The sequence below is a fragment of the Balaenoptera acutorostrata genome, chromosome 7 (genome assembly GCF_949987535.1).
Source record: "Balaenoptera acutorostrata chromosome 7, mBalAcu1.1, whole genome shotgun sequence".
NCBI classification, from domain to species: Eukaryota; Metazoa; Chordata; class Mammalia; order Artiodactyla; family Balaenopteridae; genus Balaenoptera; species Balaenoptera acutorostrata.
In genome coordinates, this window is record NC_080070.1 from 71,146,681 (window position 1) to 71,166,000 (window position 19,320).

At 37.0% G+C, this 19,320-nt stretch overlaps 1 protein-coding gene across 2 annotated transcripts in view; it reads right to left on the reverse strand.

The window, feature by feature from the left end:
• CRPPA (CDP-L-ribitol pyrophosphorylase A) overlaps positions 1-19,320 on the reverse strand; it is a 324,671-nt gene that overhangs the window by 195,833 nt on the left and 109,518 nt on the right. For both annotated transcript variants that reach the window (XM_007164884.2, XM_057549909.1), the window contains exons 4-5: positions 12,037-12,141; positions 4,459-4,504 (exon numbers count right to left, since the gene is read on the reverse strand). In XM_007164884.2, coding sequence (XP_007164946.2) covers positions 4,459-4,504; positions 12,037-12,141 — 151 coding nt within the window. The remainder of the gene's footprint in view (positions 1-4,458; positions 4,505-12,036; positions 12,142-19,320) is intronic.

Below are 19,320 nucleotides of genomic sequence, written 5' to 3' on the forward strand. Positions count from 1 at the left end.
TCTGAAAAACACTTAGTAAACAAGAAAATAGTTACATCAGAATATAATACGTTGACCAGCAATAATTGGTATTTAAGTAAAAAAAGCAGCACAGGAAAGACAACTTACAGAATACTAAGCACTCATATCACAGAGAAAAAAAGTTCCATTCTAGAAGAGGAAAAACTGTTATGACTCAGTGATGAATGTTAAACTACCAGAATTTAAAAATGAAAGAAACAGTACCCAAACCATCATTTTGAAACTATTATTCTGATTTCGAATTTTAATATTTATTCTTTCTCTAGTCTTGTCTAGAAATCTGCTGTTTCAATATTATCTGCTTTTCCCACACTCCCACACTCTCTAGAATACTACTGTGTGCTTAGCACAGCACTAGGAGATAACATCTTCAGCATCAATTGTGTGATCATTCTTCCCAGCTGAAGACACGGTTTTAACCCAACAGAACCTGAACTGGGCAGGCTAGATTTTACAAGCCATTTGCTGTACCCACCAAAGAGAGAGATTGAATCCAATATCCACTTTAGTGGTCAATGTGAGTAGGGACATGACTCAGAAGTACAAAGTGGCCACATCCCAGAATAGAGTCAGGCTTAAGGTGAAGGGAGAAGGGGATTAAATTGTGGATCCTGTTCTTACTATGTGACCTAGAGGAAAGTGCTCAATCTCACTAAGTTTCAGTTTTCCCACTTGCAAAATTAGGAGCAGTAATAGCTATGTTAAGAGCATTATACAGAACAAATGAAATAACATATAAAGTACCTGGCATGAGTGCCATATGCTCCAAGCCCTGGTTCTAAACCTTGACAAAAGTGCATACATTCAAATATTATATCATCTCTATTTTAAAAAAGAAAAAAGATAGATATATACACTGGAGCTCAATATGCATGTGCTGGAAGCAGGTAGAGAGGTAAGGTGGGAGGGAAAGGCCATCTATTCCCATAATTTATGTTCCTTACATTCTAAAGAAAAAATACCAATAAATTTGGTTCAACTCAATGTCAGAGGAGAGAAAAAAGAATAGACATTCTTTCCACCTTCACTGAATCAAATCTAAAAGAGGGTCACACCAAGCTACAGTCAATGCTGAAATCCAAAAAGTTCTTAAACGTTTTTAAAATTGTTTTCATATATAAATTTGATGGCAAACGCATAGCACAGGGAGATCAGCTCGGTGCTTTGTGACCACCTAGAGTGGTGGGGTAGGGAGGGTGGGAGGGAGGGAGATGCAAGAGGGAAGAGATATGGGGATGTATGTATATGTACAGCTGATTCACTTTGTTATAAAGCAGAAACTAACACACCATTGTAAAGCAATTATACTCCAATAAAGATATTTAAAAAAAAATTTGATGGCAAAATGAGTCCTAAACTTGAACTGGCTAGGGACTTTATAGTCATTCCAAATACTGAGCATAAATATTCATGTACTGTAAGTTTCATTATGTGGTAAGGTCCCAAATCCCACTGGTAATGTGATATAATGTACGACATACAGCAGTAGCTTCTGAAAATACACAGTAATCAAAATTCCTAAACACATGTAGCCCAAGAATTTCAGAGAAGGGAATCTGAACAATCTCTGCTTAAGGAAAAAAGGGAGAACAGCTGTATAAAGAGGTAAACTGACTAAGGTAGAAAAATTTATAGTTAAGAATTAATTTTCTATCCTTCTTAAATTAGTATTTGCTTAGGACGCTTGAATATCCTATAATACAGAAACAACCACACTACTTACATCATTGAGTTCTTGGAGAAGCAAGAGATAATCTATATAAAATGCCTTAAACAATGCCTGGCACAGAGTAAGTACCCAGTAAATGCTGTGTCATACAAGTGCCTAGAAAAATACTTTGAACATTTGCATGTAAAACGCAAACAGGTGAATAGATAGCTCAGATAATTAGCCTGCTATATACCATACTCTATTTTAGAATTTTATTTTTAAAAATCTAAGAGTTTTCCTTTTCCTATGCCCGGAATTGTTTCTACTATGAGGTCTCAGAGACAGTATTAGTTCAAGTCATGGAGGCAGGTAGCAATCCCAGTTGAGCCAACAAACATTTGAAACTGACAGCGTGGAAAGACTTGAAGCTCTAAATACAATAAAAGATATTATTTAGGAAAAAAAAAATCAACTATTCAAGACTGGAGAGTAGCCTAGAAGAATGCTTCTGGAAATTAATGTACAAACTAATGAGCCAGAGTTTTTGCTAAAATGCAGATTCTGACTTCATGTGTCAGGGCCAGACATTCTGCGTTCAAGTTCTCTGGTAATCCCAACACTACCGGTCTAGAAACCCAAACAGAGTAGGAAGGCACCACAGCAGTGGTCCTCACAGGGTATGAGCAACATCAGAGTCTCTTGGGAAGTCATGAGAAATGAAAATCTGAAAGAATGTAAGGAGACTCTTCTCTAAATCAGCTGTCGACATCCAGACCGGTTACTTTCCCTAAGAATAAAAGTAGAATACTTTTTAAATACTTGACAAGGAGCATACTAGAACATGTTACCTAAACAAAACAATTTCTCTCTGCAAACAATTTCCAAAACTAAAGTCCCCTGCAATTATACTTAAAATGTAGGCTTTTAGGGGCTTCCCTGGTGGCGCAGTGGTTGAGAATCTGCCTGCCAATGCAGTGGACACGGGTTCGAGCCCTGGTCTGGGAAGTTCCCACATGCCGTGGAGCAACTGGGCCCGTGAGCCACAATTACTGAGCCTGCGCGTCTGGAGCCTGTGCTCCGCAACAAGAGAGGCCGCGATAGTGAGAGGCCCGCGCACCGCGATGAAGAGTGGCCCCCGCTTGCCGCAACTAGAGAAAAAGCCCTCGCACAGAAACGAAGACCCAACACAGTCAAAAATAAATAAATTAATTAATTAATTAAAATGTTTAAAAAAAAAAACCTGTAGGCTTTTACATGATAAGAAGCCTGCTCTTGATAATACACAGGCAAAGTACTGAGATATGTAGTATCCTCACTTGAACCACTTACCAACTTTTCACAAAATGGCTCACTTCCATTTTACCCAGGTCATAGAGATATGAGTTTATAAAGAAACGAGACTGAATTTTATATTTCCTTGTGCTGAGAATATAGCGAACTACAACATGGTTTAGGCAACTTCTCCAGAGTAATGTTTATACATAGCCTGGCTCACATGTAAATATATGTCAACATTCTGATTTATAGCTGTAGATGATCTGTTTACATACACAGATACACAAATTAAAGTACATTAATGGTTTGAAACACAATATTCTTGAAGGACAAAAAACATGAGGATAAACTACAAATACAGAATGTTACGAACAAAGAAAAGATTTCAGTCTTCTGAATGTGAAGCCAATTGATTGTTAAATAGGCTTTCCATAAAATAAAATAAAAACTGTTGCCCTCACAATTCCCATGCAGTATTTCTTTCAACTTCAGTCAACATCTGAATTTACAAGGTCACTTCTCAGTCGCTATCTGAGTACATCGTTCTGTCCTTAACATATTTTTGAAGGAGTAAATTACAAATAGATTGTAAAGCACCACACTTGCTTAGGCACTGGGGGTGGGCCCCTCTGATTTTGGCTAGGACCATGTATACATACAACAGTGGTGATGTCAGGAGACATTTGATGGTCACAGCAGGGGAGGGGAGGGAGGGAAGAGTGCTTCTGGCATCTAGTGAGTAGAGGCCAGGCAACTTTTAGGATGTTGCCTGTCAAAACAGTCCCCAGAACAAAGAATTACCTGGCCTAAGATGCCAATAGTGCCAAGGTTAAGAAACTGATTTGAACTGTGGAGGTTGCAAAAGTACAGAATGAATGTCCCTTGTGCATCATCATTACATTTCTAGCACGGTGTCAAGCACAGTAATAAATATTTGTTGATTATGAAATAAACTACTTCTGTGTAGCTGAGATCTTAGAGTCAGAGATGAAAAGAATGAGAAAGGGGTTATTACATATATAATATCTAAAATTACAAAACAAAATTGCAGTCATTGTCAGAACTAGAAGGAATTAAAAATCATTCAGCCCAATTTCTCTATTTCAGAAAATTTTTTTTCTCATGCAAAACATGCTGTCTAATGTACTGATATGGCAGTGCTGGGAGGGGGTAGACAGTCCTCTGAATAAATAAAAACAAAATATAATATATTTATAAATTAGAATATCAGTTTTCACTTCTAATAGTGTCAATGTCACCTATGTTTCTCAAATTAATAAAGTATTTCCTTTATAAAAGCTAAAACCAACGTTACACAAATCATAATAAGTGATATTTCAAAGCAGGAAACAAAATAAATGTAATTATTTTTCAAAAAAACAACTCACAGACCTCCGTGGCCTACAGCATTTATACTTCTGAGAATTCTGGGCTTTAAAATGTCATGAGAAATTCTCAACTGGCTTACATTTTTGAAACATAGGAACTGACAGTCATAAGGCCAAACATACCCTTAATAATCGATTCAGCTGCATACAGATCTCGTTTGTAGGTCACCTAGAGGACAGATAAACTTCATTAGACTTAACAGAGTAGGAAGGAATGTGAAAGCAATAAAATTATGCCCCCAAGGAAATTCTTGATTTTGGAGAAACTATAAACACATAATACTGACAATTTTTAAATTATAACAACATCAGTTTATTCAGAAAAAATATATATTGTTTCTACAAATGGTTGAAGGTTTGTTTTTAAATCTTTAAGTAAATTGAGACGTTATGTGGCAGTGGTTACCGAAGTCTTATTAATATAAGTATTATATCAAAGAAAATGTGGTAGCATTTAAATAAAAGTATTAGAATTATTGTTTAATAGTAGGCTTTATGTTAGAAGGAAAGAAGGAAAAGTATATATTAAAAAAATTACCAAATTGCATTTTCAGTTGAAATGAGATAATTCTGAAAGACCAATTCACATTGAGGGTCTTCATTCTGAATTGAGTTTATCTGTATACATCCAGATAAGGTTCACCTTTTTAAGATTTTTATTAATACATAACTGATAGAAAGAGCCTGGAGGGTACCACCATGTATATAAGAACAATCATGATCTTTGCTTAAGAACATACAGCCTCCTTGCAATAACCTATTCCTTGTAATATACCCTGCATGGTCCTACAGCAGATAGTTCCCAGACTACATCCAGTGAGCTCAGGTACAGAACATGTCAAGTGCACGGCACTGCAGAATCCCTTTTCCTGCATCACAGAACTGAGGAACATAGTAAATAATCAAATATATTAATAAGTACTATAAAGTCTCAGGAGCTTATCATTCACATGTTCAGATGATTATGATGCAAATGGTCTAAAAACCCACTTTAAGAAATACTCACTAATTAATACCCTTCCATGTCTATAATTTGGACTATTTTCCTCCAGATTATATCCTAACTAAACTTGTACAGAAACTTTGTTCAGCTAAGTGGCTCAGGGCACTTCTACCCAAAATAGGTTTCCCTGCTATGCCTGTATCCTGGCAGGTAACCCTGGTCCAAAACTATACCTTACAATCCAGAACTAATGTAGCAGCTAACCTGTAAGACAGATGGAAATTTCCTCAAGCACTCAACCAATCTATTAAAATCAAATATGACATTGTTAAATTATGTCTAAAACAAGCACATGTGAACCAAAACTAGTACTATAGTTACTGATCCAAAATGCAGTTCTCTTATCTGGGGAAAAAAATAGAAAACAGACACTTAAAGCTTCAGACTATGCATTTTACCAAATTAAAGAATGTATTGATCTCATTCACTCATTCAATAAATATTTATCAAATAACTACCATGTTGTACATCCTGTTCTAAGGCTGGAAGAGAGCAACGAAAACAGTGAGCAAAACTCAACCTGTAGAAACAACATTTTAGAGGATAAATTCCTCTTATAAGAATTGAATAAAACACATTTGTTTCGGGCTTCCCTGGTAGCGCAGTGGTTGGGAATCCGCCTGCCAGTGGGAATCCGCCTGCCAATGCAGGGGACACGGTTTCCAGCCCTGGTCCGGGAAGTTCCCACATGCCACAGAGCAACTAAGTCCGTGAGCGACACTACTGAAGCCTGTGCTCCGCAAAAAGAGAAGCCACTGCAATGAGAAGCCTGCGCTCCGCAAGGAAGAGTAGTTCCCGCTCTTGGCAACTGGAGGAAAAGCCCACGCACAGCAACGAAGACCCAACGCAGCCATAAATAAATAAATATTTATTTTACCAAATAAAGACAAGACAAGGCTGCGGAGCTCAAGACAGACAGGAAGCAGAGATCCTCAAGGCCTAGAGCAGAGCCACATGGGGGCTTCACGGGCGAGAGAAGAGGCTGGAAAGTCGGGGTTCCCACAACACAAACCCACACATGCACATGTGGTAGAGGCCTCCTGTCATGTCAGTTACATCCACTTATTCTTTTAAATGCCTCTGAACACCTTCTAACCCCCAGCCTTCGGCCAGGCAATGGGGACACAGCTACCTCTCATGGTATTAAATATTAATATTAAATATTAAATATTTTAAAAAACACATTTGTTTCCATAAAAATCCAAAGTTAACTAGATATCTGAAATCATCACTCAATATTTACAATTTAAATGAGAAAAGGGGCTTCCCTGGTGGCGCAGTGGTTGAGAATCTGCCTGCCAACGCAGGGGACACGGGTTCGAGCCCTGGTCTGGGAAGATCCCACATGCCGCGGAGCAACTAAGCCTGTGAGCCACAATTACTGAGCCTGCGCGTCTGGAGCCTGTGCTCCGCAACAAGAGAGGCCGCGATAGTGAGAGGCCCGCGCACCGCGATGAAGAGTGGCCCCCACTTGCTGCAACTAGAGAAAGCCCTCGCACAGAAACGAAGAACCAACACAGCCAAAAATAAATAAATAAATAAATAAATAAATAAATAAATTTATAAATGAGAAAAGGCTTTTTTTCCCCCTATAACTGTCCGCTATGTAAGGTAAACTCAAATCAGAAATTAACAGGAAGATGCCTAATTACCATAGCTGATTTTTTATTCCTTCCTGCTTTCTTTGAGAGATAAAACCACATTCCAAATTTAAATGGAATAATTGTGAAAGTACTTTATTCTTTTTTCCAAATAAATCTATCTTAACAATGGGTTTTTTAAATGAAAAAAACTTGGTCTCAAATACTAAAATGATTTTTCTAGCATATTTGCAAGACAACATTTTTGCATTGGAATCAGTCTTATGAATAAAATACATGAATTATTACCTAAAGGTTCTTTCTACACTAATATTAAATAAGTAATTGTATAAACAAGAAAGACGTCAAAATTTGAACTGTGCCCTCTGCAGTGAAAGCGCGGGAGTCCTAATCACTAGACCGCCAGGGAATTCCCCTAAAATTCATCTTTTTGTCTACATTTTCTTGTTGGCTGTGGATACGTACTATACACAGATTAAAGTTTTTGATGTTTATTAATATTTTCTACATAAAGCCTTATTGAAAACCTCAACTATACTTCTCAACAAACACTGATTTAAGGAAAATAAACTACAAAGTATTTCTGACAAACTTATCAAGTACTGTGTTGAAAAGCAGCCTTCTGTTTTTCTAAATAAAACAGCTGCCATATTTCAAAGGGAAGAGTACTGAAAGTGTTTTAATTCTGAATTGATGACGCTTTTTCTATCAAGCTTTTACAGTAATATGGATTGTCCTTTCCTTATTTTTAATTTTGTGAAAAGTTTAATAATCAGTTTTGAGATTGATTTTCTTCTGTAAGCATGATCTGCAGGTTTTCTTTGACCTTGCATAATACCTCAGTATGGAAAACAGTTACTTTAAAAAAAAAAAAAAAAATCAGCCCTAGTGATAGAAGAGCCTCAATCCTCTGATTCACTGGTTTTCACGCTGTGCTCCTTAGAGCTCAGGGGCCACCGGAAGACCAATGTGGAAGCTCTGTGCAGCTGACGCTCAGAGCCCCACATCTGCTACTCACCTAGTTTAGCTCAATTTTTGCCTGTTTTGTTTCACTGTGCTTCTGTGCAGTATTGCATCTTAGTATTTAGCTTTAAAAATATTTATATTCAGTGGAAGAGAAACCTGCAACTGAGAGCCACAGAGATAGTTGCCTTTAACTCCTAGGTCAGAGCACTCTCAGCTACCTCAAGGTGAGTTCCAGAGGACACTATTGTACCTGCTTTGTCTTGCTCTGTGTTGACAATATGGTAAATTAAAGAGACTTCTCAGAGCCAAGTCCAGTTGGCCACCATCTTACATAAATCAGACTACACTTAATGTTCTTCCATCTTTCACCTCATAAGAAAATGAGTATGTACTCCAATAATTAGAATAAAGCCAGAAAATCTTAAATTTCGAAGACAGATACAGATTTAGATTTGGATGGGGATATTATACTGATTTCCAGTTCATCAATTATGTCTATCTAGAAAATGTTCTTTCCTCTAGACTGGATAACTAGATGAAAACCTCTAAAAAGACACAATTTCACCACATTGTATTTTTGAGGTTAAAAAGCAAAAAGTGAGACTATTTTCATTTGTTTTTAACAAAGATGCTAGGACACTTGAATCTAAAAAAAGTAATTCCCATCAAAAGAAATCCTCAAAAGTCAGTCATTCCAATAATGTTGTGATGACACTTCAACACTTTCTAAAGAAGCATTTTCAGACAATGGAATACAGTTAAATTTCTTCAATAACTTATTATGAATCTTTTATGCCTTGAAGACAGTTTTAACATTTAGAAACAAGAAGTCTGTTCAATTAGGTCTGTGTAGTATAGTTAGTGACCAACTCTTTATATTGGGACAAAAATATGGTACAACTATAAATTAAAGGAATGGAGACTAAATGTAGTCTCCTCTTATGTAGACTAGATGAAATTTCACTAAAATAAGAGTATGTTCAGGAAGGGCTGGCTAGGCACAACCACTCAGGCAGAGCTTAAGAGCCAACCCCTATTCTCAGGAGTCGGTCCTGTATTCTTCTATGGTTGGTCGCTCTTAGGGAGGGAAAAGGAGGGAGAAGAAGGGGGGTTTGCTTATTCACAAGGATGTCCTCTACCCTGCATGGTGATCTGAAAAAACTGATGTTTCCTCTAAACCCAGAGGAGCTACAGCAGGAAGGTTGGCCTCAACTGTGAATGCTGACTTTTTGCATTTACTTCTATTTTTTAATAAAAGTATGTAAAATACAAAATAATAGTCCTCCTGGGATTTCTGGCAGCAGATGAAATAACAGTCCTACATGTGGTCATGAGAAATTTCTAGTCATTCTTCCCAGCACCAGGGGTGAACTCCCTCACTTTCTGAGGGGTAGGGGAAGGTGTCCTGGCTCTGTATTTCAGAATCCTCCTTTGCCTTATTGCTTTGTGGTAGTGAAAATTCTCTTGAAATATGCACTCTCTTCACTGTGCACTCTTCACTGTGTCAGATTTCTGAATCATGTTCCAGGTATTTGGCCTGCCACCCAAGTTCAATGCCAGTTTTAGCATAATTGTACTAAATCTTCTTTCAACTCTGAGTTGTAAAAAGTTGTAGCATTGTTGGAATTAGTATTGAATTAGAACACTTATTTCAATGTGTAGATTCCATTGCTTTGGTTTAATATAGTATCATCAAGCTAAATAGGGCTAAATGAACAGCCAGTAAATATCAAAAATATTTTTTAAAGGTAGAGGATGATGAGACAGGAGGCAGAAGAGGGAAATAGGGAACCTGAAACAACTACATCATGTGCACTCAAAATAACTTCCCCTCAATCACAGAAGAAATTTGACACCTTAAAAAGACCTCAAAACTGCAATTTGAAAGACTTTTTGCCCAGTTCACTGCATTACATGCCCTTTTAGAATCCAAGATCCTGGTAAGGCACATCATTATTCAAACATTCTAAGAGCAGGGCTTCCCCACTCCGGCCCAGTTCGGAAAGTGATACTATGAAAATGACCCCTCTGGGCCTCGCAGGATATCACCCTTTGGCATGTGTATTAGTTTCCTAGGGCTGACATAACAATGTACCACAAACTGGACAGCTTAAAAGAGGAACATATCCTCTCACAGTACTGGAGGCTAGAAGTGTGAAATCCAGGTATCAGCAGGGCCACTGCCCACTCCGAAGGCTTTAGAGAAGAATCCTTCCCCATCTCTTCCTAGTTTCCTGGGGTTGCCAGCGATCCCTCACTTTCCTTTGCTTGTCGATGCGTCACTCCAATTTCTATCTCTATTGTCATTGGCATTCTCCACCTATCTGTATGTGAATCTTTTCTCCTATTCTTACAGATCCGATTTAGGGCCTCTTCTTTACCAATCTGACTTCATCTTAACTTGATTATATCTGCAAACACTCTTTTCAAATAAGGTCACATTCACAGGTGCCAGGGGCTAGGACTTGAACATATCTTCTGTGGGGGGACACAATTCAACCCACAGCAGCATTATGAAATGACTCAGCAGGAGAATGAGTAGAAGCACTTGGAAAAGCCAACCACAGCTCAGTGCACTGACATTTGTCGCACATAAAAGGGAAGCAGAGCGCCAAGATGTACGAACTAAAACTGTGATACTGTATTGCTGGTGGAAGCAGTGCAATTTGAGATTTCACTCAAAAATACTGAAATACATTTGTGAAGACAGAGTGTAAAATTCAAAGAAGAGCAGTGTGCTGCTTTCCTTTCACCTGCAGACCTGAGGGTACTTTACAAGTTTAAAGAAGGCTCAGAATACCCACAAGAAGTAGATACTCACACAGCCTAAAACATCAGCAATGAGGCCAGAGAGTGCTGACATGTTAGTAGCAATAAAATATCTTGAGTTTTTACTTTTTTTTTTTTTTCAACATAGCCTGCAAATTAAGTCTAGCAGGTCTATGGTGACATGGGTCAGGATCTTTAACAAAATACCTAATTGGTTACTACCAAAATCCTCCCAATTGATATGTATATCACCATCTGAGCCATATATAGAAAAGGACAAACAAAATGAATAAAATGTTTGCCTTCTGGGTTGATGACATTCGGATACTCTTAAAAGAGCAATAAGACTGCATTAATTTACCCCACCAGGCAATAATTCAGGCATGTCAATATTTTGTAACCTTAGAACAATTTAAGTATGTATGAGAAAATCTTAGCATGTAGCAAGGCCCACCAGGTGACTTACAAAATACCTAATCAACACATAGGGCTTTTTGTTTTGTTTTTATGTCAATGAGGAAATATGCTTTTAGATTCATATATTCTCAGAATTAGGATGAAAGTTTACTAACCAGATTTAGATGGATGCTTTATAAAGATTTCATCCAACATTTCAAAAGCAGCAATACTTATTCAAAACTATGATATGACCCTACAATTCTATTTCAGAATACACTGTTCAATTCAACATATTTCTACCCAATCAAACACAGGAGAGTCACGCTGTAAAGCACTCCTCCCACAACAGGAAGCTGAACTATGATAGTGCAACAGCCACTTCATTCCTCCTAAAGAAAGAAGTTTGCCATAAAGGCAGTCAAACCTTACCACAGGAAAGAGCACAATTCCTCTTAGGAGGAGGTGAGTGGTTCTAGCCACCAACCCCACTGGGTCAAAACTGGCAGATATGTGTTTCAACCCAGTTAAGTTGGAGCGACCACCCCAAGACCTGTGAGGAAATGTTGTTCTTTTGGGAAGCAGAGATGCACCCTCAATCCAGTTGAAGGTAAGGCTACAGTGTAAAAGATTATATGTAAAGAACACACACAAAAATTGTGAATAAAACAATCTTATTGGCTAAAATGGAATTTGTTTGAATAAATTATCCCAGCATGAATTTTCTTGCAACCAAGCAATAGAAATGATACCATGTTTGATGGTTTAGAAAACCTAGTGAGACTCAACGCCTTTTATGTATGCATATACGCACATATCTTTATTCCTGGAAATACTGTTTCAATATGAAACCAAATATTTTTATACTTCTCTATCTTCTAAAGCACCTGGAAATTGTCTGTACTTGTAGACAATACGTCTTTAGGAATGACACACCAACACAGAGCAAAGTACCAACTCTCTTACCTTCCAGAGGTCAGGAGATCCTTCTATAAGTTTGGCTTTGATGTGACAGTATTTTAGAGCCAAATGCAAACACTCAGTTCCAAATTCCAAGTCATAGTCACTACACTGTGTAGGAAGAAAAAAGAATTAAGAAGTTGAAATATAATTTTAAATAAACTAAACTTTTAATTTCATAATCAACTGTACATAGAAAAGAGCCTAGAAAATTCGCAAACTCTTTAGTTAGCTACTGATTAATCAGGTAGATTAATCTTCCCCTTGTCCTAAAAGCCAAATGAAACAAATAGAAAACAGGAATGTTGCAATCATAAGAGTTTTTAACTTCCTGAATAGTTTCAGGTGCCAGATAAATACTTTATTTCCTTTGCTCAAAAACTACATTTCCAAACACATTTGTGAAATGCCTCAAGGTACAACTGAGGATTACTGCATCAGACTTGATTTAACAAATATAGGTATCCATAAAACTCCAAACCCCTTATCTCATATTGATACCACTTTCTTATTAATTGGTATTTTAAATATCAATATATCCTTTTTAGAGGATATATTTTGATTCTGAACATGGAAATATTTCAGTCTTTCATTATGAGAAAAAATGTAAACGCCCATTAGATTTTAGTAAAATATAAGTAACATTTTTTAGCATTTTAAGCAGAACCATCAAAATGACCAACACAATATAATTCAGCTGAATAACAGTCACTAAGTACCTATCAAGTCCAAGGTTTGTATTAAGGACCAGAATATAAAGACAAATGAAACATGTTTTGTGTCCTCAAGGAACTCAAGTCTAGAAGGGGAGGTTGATCTATAACAAATATTTTATAACAGAATGTGATATGGAGCATTAGAGGAATATTTATAAGTAGACCGGGAGATAAAGTACTTAATTCTATATGAGGGTATCAGGGAAGGCCCATCAGAGGAAATGGTCTCTGATCTCATTCCAAAGACTGAATAAAACTCAAGCATAGGGATACTCTTCAGGCTAAAAGTGCCAAACAAAGATACAGACGTTGCAGACATCTGCTGGATTTGCATTTACAAAGAGCATATCCATATAAGACACACTGCAGGAAGGCAACAAATATGAATATGACATTTAGCATGCTTTGCCAATCTTTATTGTACTGGAGATCACAAAATGCCAAATTTTAATGATTTATGAAGTTAATGTACAAGAAAATATAACCATCAAGTATACCCAGAGTCCCAAATTAATCAGAACAGTCTCAGCTTAAACTTTCTATACTGATATACTACATAACATGATATTTATTAAACATTTTCATCTTTAATATAGTATTATCAGCAGTAGTTACATTCAAATAAATTAAGTTTTGGTAAACCTCTGCATTCTACTTTCAACGTCTGCACAGGCTCATCTAGTAGTATGCAAGTGACACCAACCTACAGTAAAAAAAGAGTTCTCTCCTAACACACGGTTAAATCCCAAAGATGACCAGCAATAACCCTTTTCCTGCCTCTTTCCAGATGCTAGATATTGAACACATTCATGGACAGCCTTAAAAGTGCCCCAAAGTGCATACTAAGAGGAACCCACAGGAACAGCTACTTCCTTTGTATCTCAGGGATGAGAATTACTTGATGCTGTGCTCCTGCTACTCACGTGATGTACCAGCCAAGATGGCAACAGCTTACAAATTGCATGAAGTCTTCAGGATTCCAATCGACAGAGCCAACAGGAAACAAGGAAAATGATGGATCAGGTACTTAGGAAATATATACTAGAAACAGATACTGAGCCATCTTGGCAGAAATAGTCTGAAGCTGTTATTCACTGTATAGATTAACATTACAACTATTTACGGGGTTTTTGGTAACTTTTTTGCATTAAACCTTGCTTCTACAGTTAGCTCAGAAAAAAAAAAAAGCATGCTTAATGACAAAATAAATTCTGAATGCGGTTCTTAAGAACATGGATGACGATTTCTACTTCTGCCTAGATATGGAGAGCTGACAAAAATGATGCTCATTTCAGAATGAAAGAAAAAAGCAGACAAACTACAAAAGCAGAACTTTTTCTCAAAACATCAGAGCTGAGGTCACAGGATTACCAAGTAGCCCTAAATCTAAGAAAAGGCATGCCTCCCCCAAAAAGGGAGAGAGTGATATACAGGCAGGTAAGAAGAAATCACCTAAAAATTCCAACAAACTGTTAAATACTGAGTGGAGGAAACTAGGAGAATGTAGAACCTCTGGGACTCACAGCCACAACAGGAGTTTATACCCACCTGCAGAGTCTTCTTCAGCAACCTGTTACTGGGTGCTCATGAAGAGCTGTAATAGTATTTCAAAGTGACTGTGATTTTAAACTCAAGGTAATCACTAAACAAACGCTTTATAGTAAGAAGTCAATAGTGATAAGAGGGAATCATAAAATGAGAAATTAATACAAAGGCAGGCATAAAAAAAGAAAAGGAACAAAAATAAAGCACCCAGCAAGATGGTAGATTTTAATCAAGTAAGTTAATTAATGTGTAACTACACAAAGTATTGACATTATCCAGCATGGGGGCCATAGTGCTATCACTGATCACATGAAAAACACACAAATACATAGGTGTGGAGAACCCTCTGCCTCCCTAAACTTGGAGCCCAAAATAGTGTTAACAATGTCCTCCTCAGGCAGAAGCCCTTAGCACACTATTGTCAGAGGTCCCCACATACACTGCCGACCCCAGTCACCTTACAGTGAACCTCACGAACAACAGCCCCACTTATAAAATCCACCAAATCCAACCAGTCTCTAACATACACACATGAGCAAAAAATCCAGATTTAACTGAAACCCGAGGTAAAACTAAAATGAAAGATAAGGTGAAAAAGGCAAAAAATATTTTGTAGGAACTAGAAACTATACAGTTAATAAAGACTTAATAACACCAGAATGATAGTGTCTATACTCATAAAATAAGGATAATATTTAAGAGGATAATATTTAGAATGGTGGAAAACAGAAAAAGATAATAGATGACTCAACCACAAAGTCCAATATGTTAAAAAAAAAAAAAAAATCAGGGACTCCCCTGGTGGCACAAAGGTTAAGAAACCGCCTGCCGAGGAAACTTACACAACCCTCTTAGATAGCCTCATCCACCAGAGGGCAGACAGCAGAAGCAAGAAGAACTACAATCCTGCAGCGTGTGGAACAAAAACCACATTCACATTAAGATAGACAAGATGAAAAGGCAGAGGGCTATGTACCAGATGAAGGAACAAGAAAAAACCCCAGAAAAACAACTAAATGAAGTGGAGATAGGCAACCTTCCAGAAAAAGAATTCAGAATAATTATAGTGAAGATGATCCAGGACCTTGGAATAAGAATGGAGGCAAAGATTGAGAAGATGCAAGAAATGTTTAACAAAGACCTAGAAGAATTAAAAAACAAACAGAGATGAACAATACAATAACTGAAATGAAAACTACACTAGAAGGAATCAATAACAGAATAACTGAGGCAGAAGAATGGATAAGTGACCTGGAAGACGGAATGGTGGAATTCACTGCTGCAGAACAGAATAAAGAAAAAAGAATGAAAAGAAATGAAGACAGCCCAAGAGACTTCTGGGACAACATTAAACACAACAACATTCGCATTATAGGGGTCGCAGAAGGAGAAGAGAGAGAGAAAGGACCAGAGAAAATATTTCAAGAGATTATAGTTGAAAACTTCCCTAACATGGGAAAGGAAATAGCCACCCAAGTCCAGGAAGCACAGAGAGTCCCATACAGGATAAACCCAAGGAGAAACACGCCAAGACACATAGTAATCAAAGTGGCAAAAATTAAAGACAAAGAAAAATTATTGAAAGCAACAAAGGAAAAATGACAAATAACATACAAGGGAACTCCCATAAGGTTAACAGCTGATTTCTCAGCAGAAACTCCACAAGCCAGAAATGAGTGGCATGACATATTTAAAGTGATGAAAGGAAAGAACCTACAACCAAGATTATTCTACCCAGCAAGGATCTCATTCAGATTCGATGGAGAAATCAAAAGCTTTACAGACAAGCAAAAGCTAAGAGAATTCAGCACCACCAAACCAGCTCTACAACAAATGCTAAAGGAATTTCTCTAAGTGCGAAACACAAGAGAAGAAAAGGACCTACAAAAACAAACCCAAAACAATTAAGAAAATGGTCATAGGAACATACATATCAATAATTACCTTAAAAGTGAATGGATTAAATTCTCCAACCAAAAGACACAGGCTTGCTGAATGTATACAAAAACAAGACCCATATATATGCTACCTACAAGAGACGCACTTCAGACCTAGGGACACATACAGACTGAAAGTGAGGGGATGGAAAAAGATATTCCATGCCAATGGAAATCAAAAGAAAGCTGGAGTAGCAATTTTCATATCAGATAAAATAGACTTTAAAATAAAGAATGTTACAAGAGACAAGGAAGGACACTACATAATGATCAAGGGATCAATCCAAGAAGAAGATATAACAATTATAAATATATATGCACCCAACATAGGAGCACCTCAATACATAAGGCAACTGCTAACAGCTATAAAAGAGGAAATCGACAGTAACACAATAATAGTGGGGGACTTTAACACCTCACTTACACCAATGGACAGATCATCCAAAATGAAAATAAATAAGGAAACAGAAGCTTTCAATGACACTACAGACCAGATAGATTTAATTGATATTTAAAGGACAGTCCATCCAAAAACAGCAGATTACACTTTCTTCTCAAGTACGCACGGAACATTCTCCAGGATAGATCACATCTTGGGTCACAAATCAAGCCTCAGTAAATTTAAGAAAATTTAAATCATATCAAGCATCTTTTCTGACCACAACGCTATGAGATTAGAAATGAATTACAGGGAAAAAAATGTAAAAACCACAAACACATGGAGGCTAAACAATACGTTACTAAATAACCAAGAGATCACTGAAAAATTCAAAGAGGAAATCAAAAAATACCTAGGAATAAATGACAATGAAAACACGACAACCCAAAACCTATGGGGCAAAAGCAGTTCTAAGAGGGAAGGTTATAGCTATACAAGCCTACCTAAAGAAACAAGAAAAATCTCAAATAAACAATCTAACCTTACACATAAAGGAACTAGAGAAAGAAGAACAAAAAACCCCCAAAGTTAGCAGAAGGAAAGAAATCATAAAGATCAGAGAGGAAATAAATGAAATAGAAACAAAGAAAACAATAGCAAAGATCAATAAAACTAAAAGCTGGTTCTTTGAGAAGATAAACAAAATTGATAAGCCATTAGCCAGACTCATCAAGAAAAAGAGGGAGAGGACTCAAATCAATAAAATCAGAAACGAAAAAGGAGAAGTTACAACAGACACCGCAGAAATACAAAACATCCTAAGAGGCTACTACAAGCAACTCTATGCCAATAAGATGGACAACCTGGAAGAAATGGACAAATTCTTAGAAAGATATAACCTTCCAAGACTGAACCAGGAAGAAAGAGAAAATATGAACAGACCAATCACAAGTAATGAAATTGAAACTGTGATTAAAAATCTTCCAACAAACAAAAGTCCAGGACCAGATGGCTTCACAGGTGAATTCTATCAAACATTTAGGGAACAGCTGACACCCATTCTTCTCAAACTCTTCCAAAAAATTGCAGAGGAAGGAACACTCCCAAACTCATTCTATGAGGCCACCATCACCCTGATACCAAAACCAGACAAAGATACTACAAAAAAGAAAGTTAAAGACCAATATAACTGATGAACATAGATGCAAAAATCCTCAACAAAATACTAGCAAACAGAATCCAACGACACATTAAAAGGATCATACACCATGATCAAGTGGGATTTATCCCAGGGATGAAAGGATTCTTCAATATACGGAAATCAAACAATGTGATACACCATATTAACAAATTGAAGGATAAAAACCATATGATCATCCCAATAGATGCAGAAAAAGCTTTTGACAAAATTCAACACCCATTTATGATAAAAACTCTCCAGAAAGTGGGCATAGAGGGAACCTACCTCAACATAATAAAGGCCATATACGACAAACCCACAGCAAACAGCATTCTCAATGGTGAAAAACTGAAAGCATTTCCTCTAAGATCAGGAACAAGACAAGGATGTCCACTCTCACCACTATTATTTAACATAGTTTTGGAAGTCCTAGCCATGGCAATCAGAGAAGAAAAAGAAATAAAAGGAATACAAATTGGAAAAGAAGAAGTAAAACTGTCACTGTTTGCAGATGACATGATACTATACACAGAGAATCCTAAAGATGCCCCAGAAAACCACTAAAGCTAATCAATGAATTTGGTAAACTTGCAGGATACAAAATTAATGCACAGAAATCTCTTGCATTCCTATACACTAATGATGAAAAATCTGAAAGAGAAATTAAGGGAACACTCCCATATACCACTGCAACAAAAACAATAAAATACCTAGGAATAAACCTACCTAGGGAGACAAAAGACCTGTATGCAGAAAACTATAAGACACTGATGAAAGAAATTAAAGATGATACCAACAGATGGAGAGATATACCATATTCTTGGATTGGAAGAATCAATATTGTGAAAATGACTCTACTACCCAAAGCAATCTACAGATTCAGTGCAATCCCTATCAAATACCAATGGCATTTTTTTACAGAACTAGAACAAAAAAATCTTAAAATTTGTATGGAGACACAAAAGACCCCGAATAGCCAAAGCAGTCTTGAGGGAAAAAAACGGAGCTGGAGGAATCAGACTCCCTGACTTCAGACTATACTACAAAGCTACAGTAATCAAGACAATATGGTACTGTCACAAAAACGGAAACATAGATCAATGGAACAAGATAGAAAGCCCAGAGATAAACCCACGCACCTATAGTTATCTATGACAAAGGAGGCAAGGATACACAATGGAGAAAAGACAGTCTCTTCAATAAGTGGTGCTGGGAAAATTGGACAGCTACATGTAAAAGAATGAAATTAGAACACTCCCTAACACCATACACACAAATAAACTCAAAATGGATTTGAGACCTAAATGTAAGACCAGACACTATAAAACTCTTAGAGGAAAACACAGGAAGAACACTCTTTGACATAAATCACAGCAAGATCTTTTTTGATCCACTTCCTAGAGTAATGGAAATAAAAACAAAAATAAACAAATGGGACCTAATGAAACTTCAAAGCTTTTGCACAGCAAAGGAAACCATAAACAAGACGAAAAGACAACCCTCAGAATGGGAGAGAATATTTGCAAATGAATC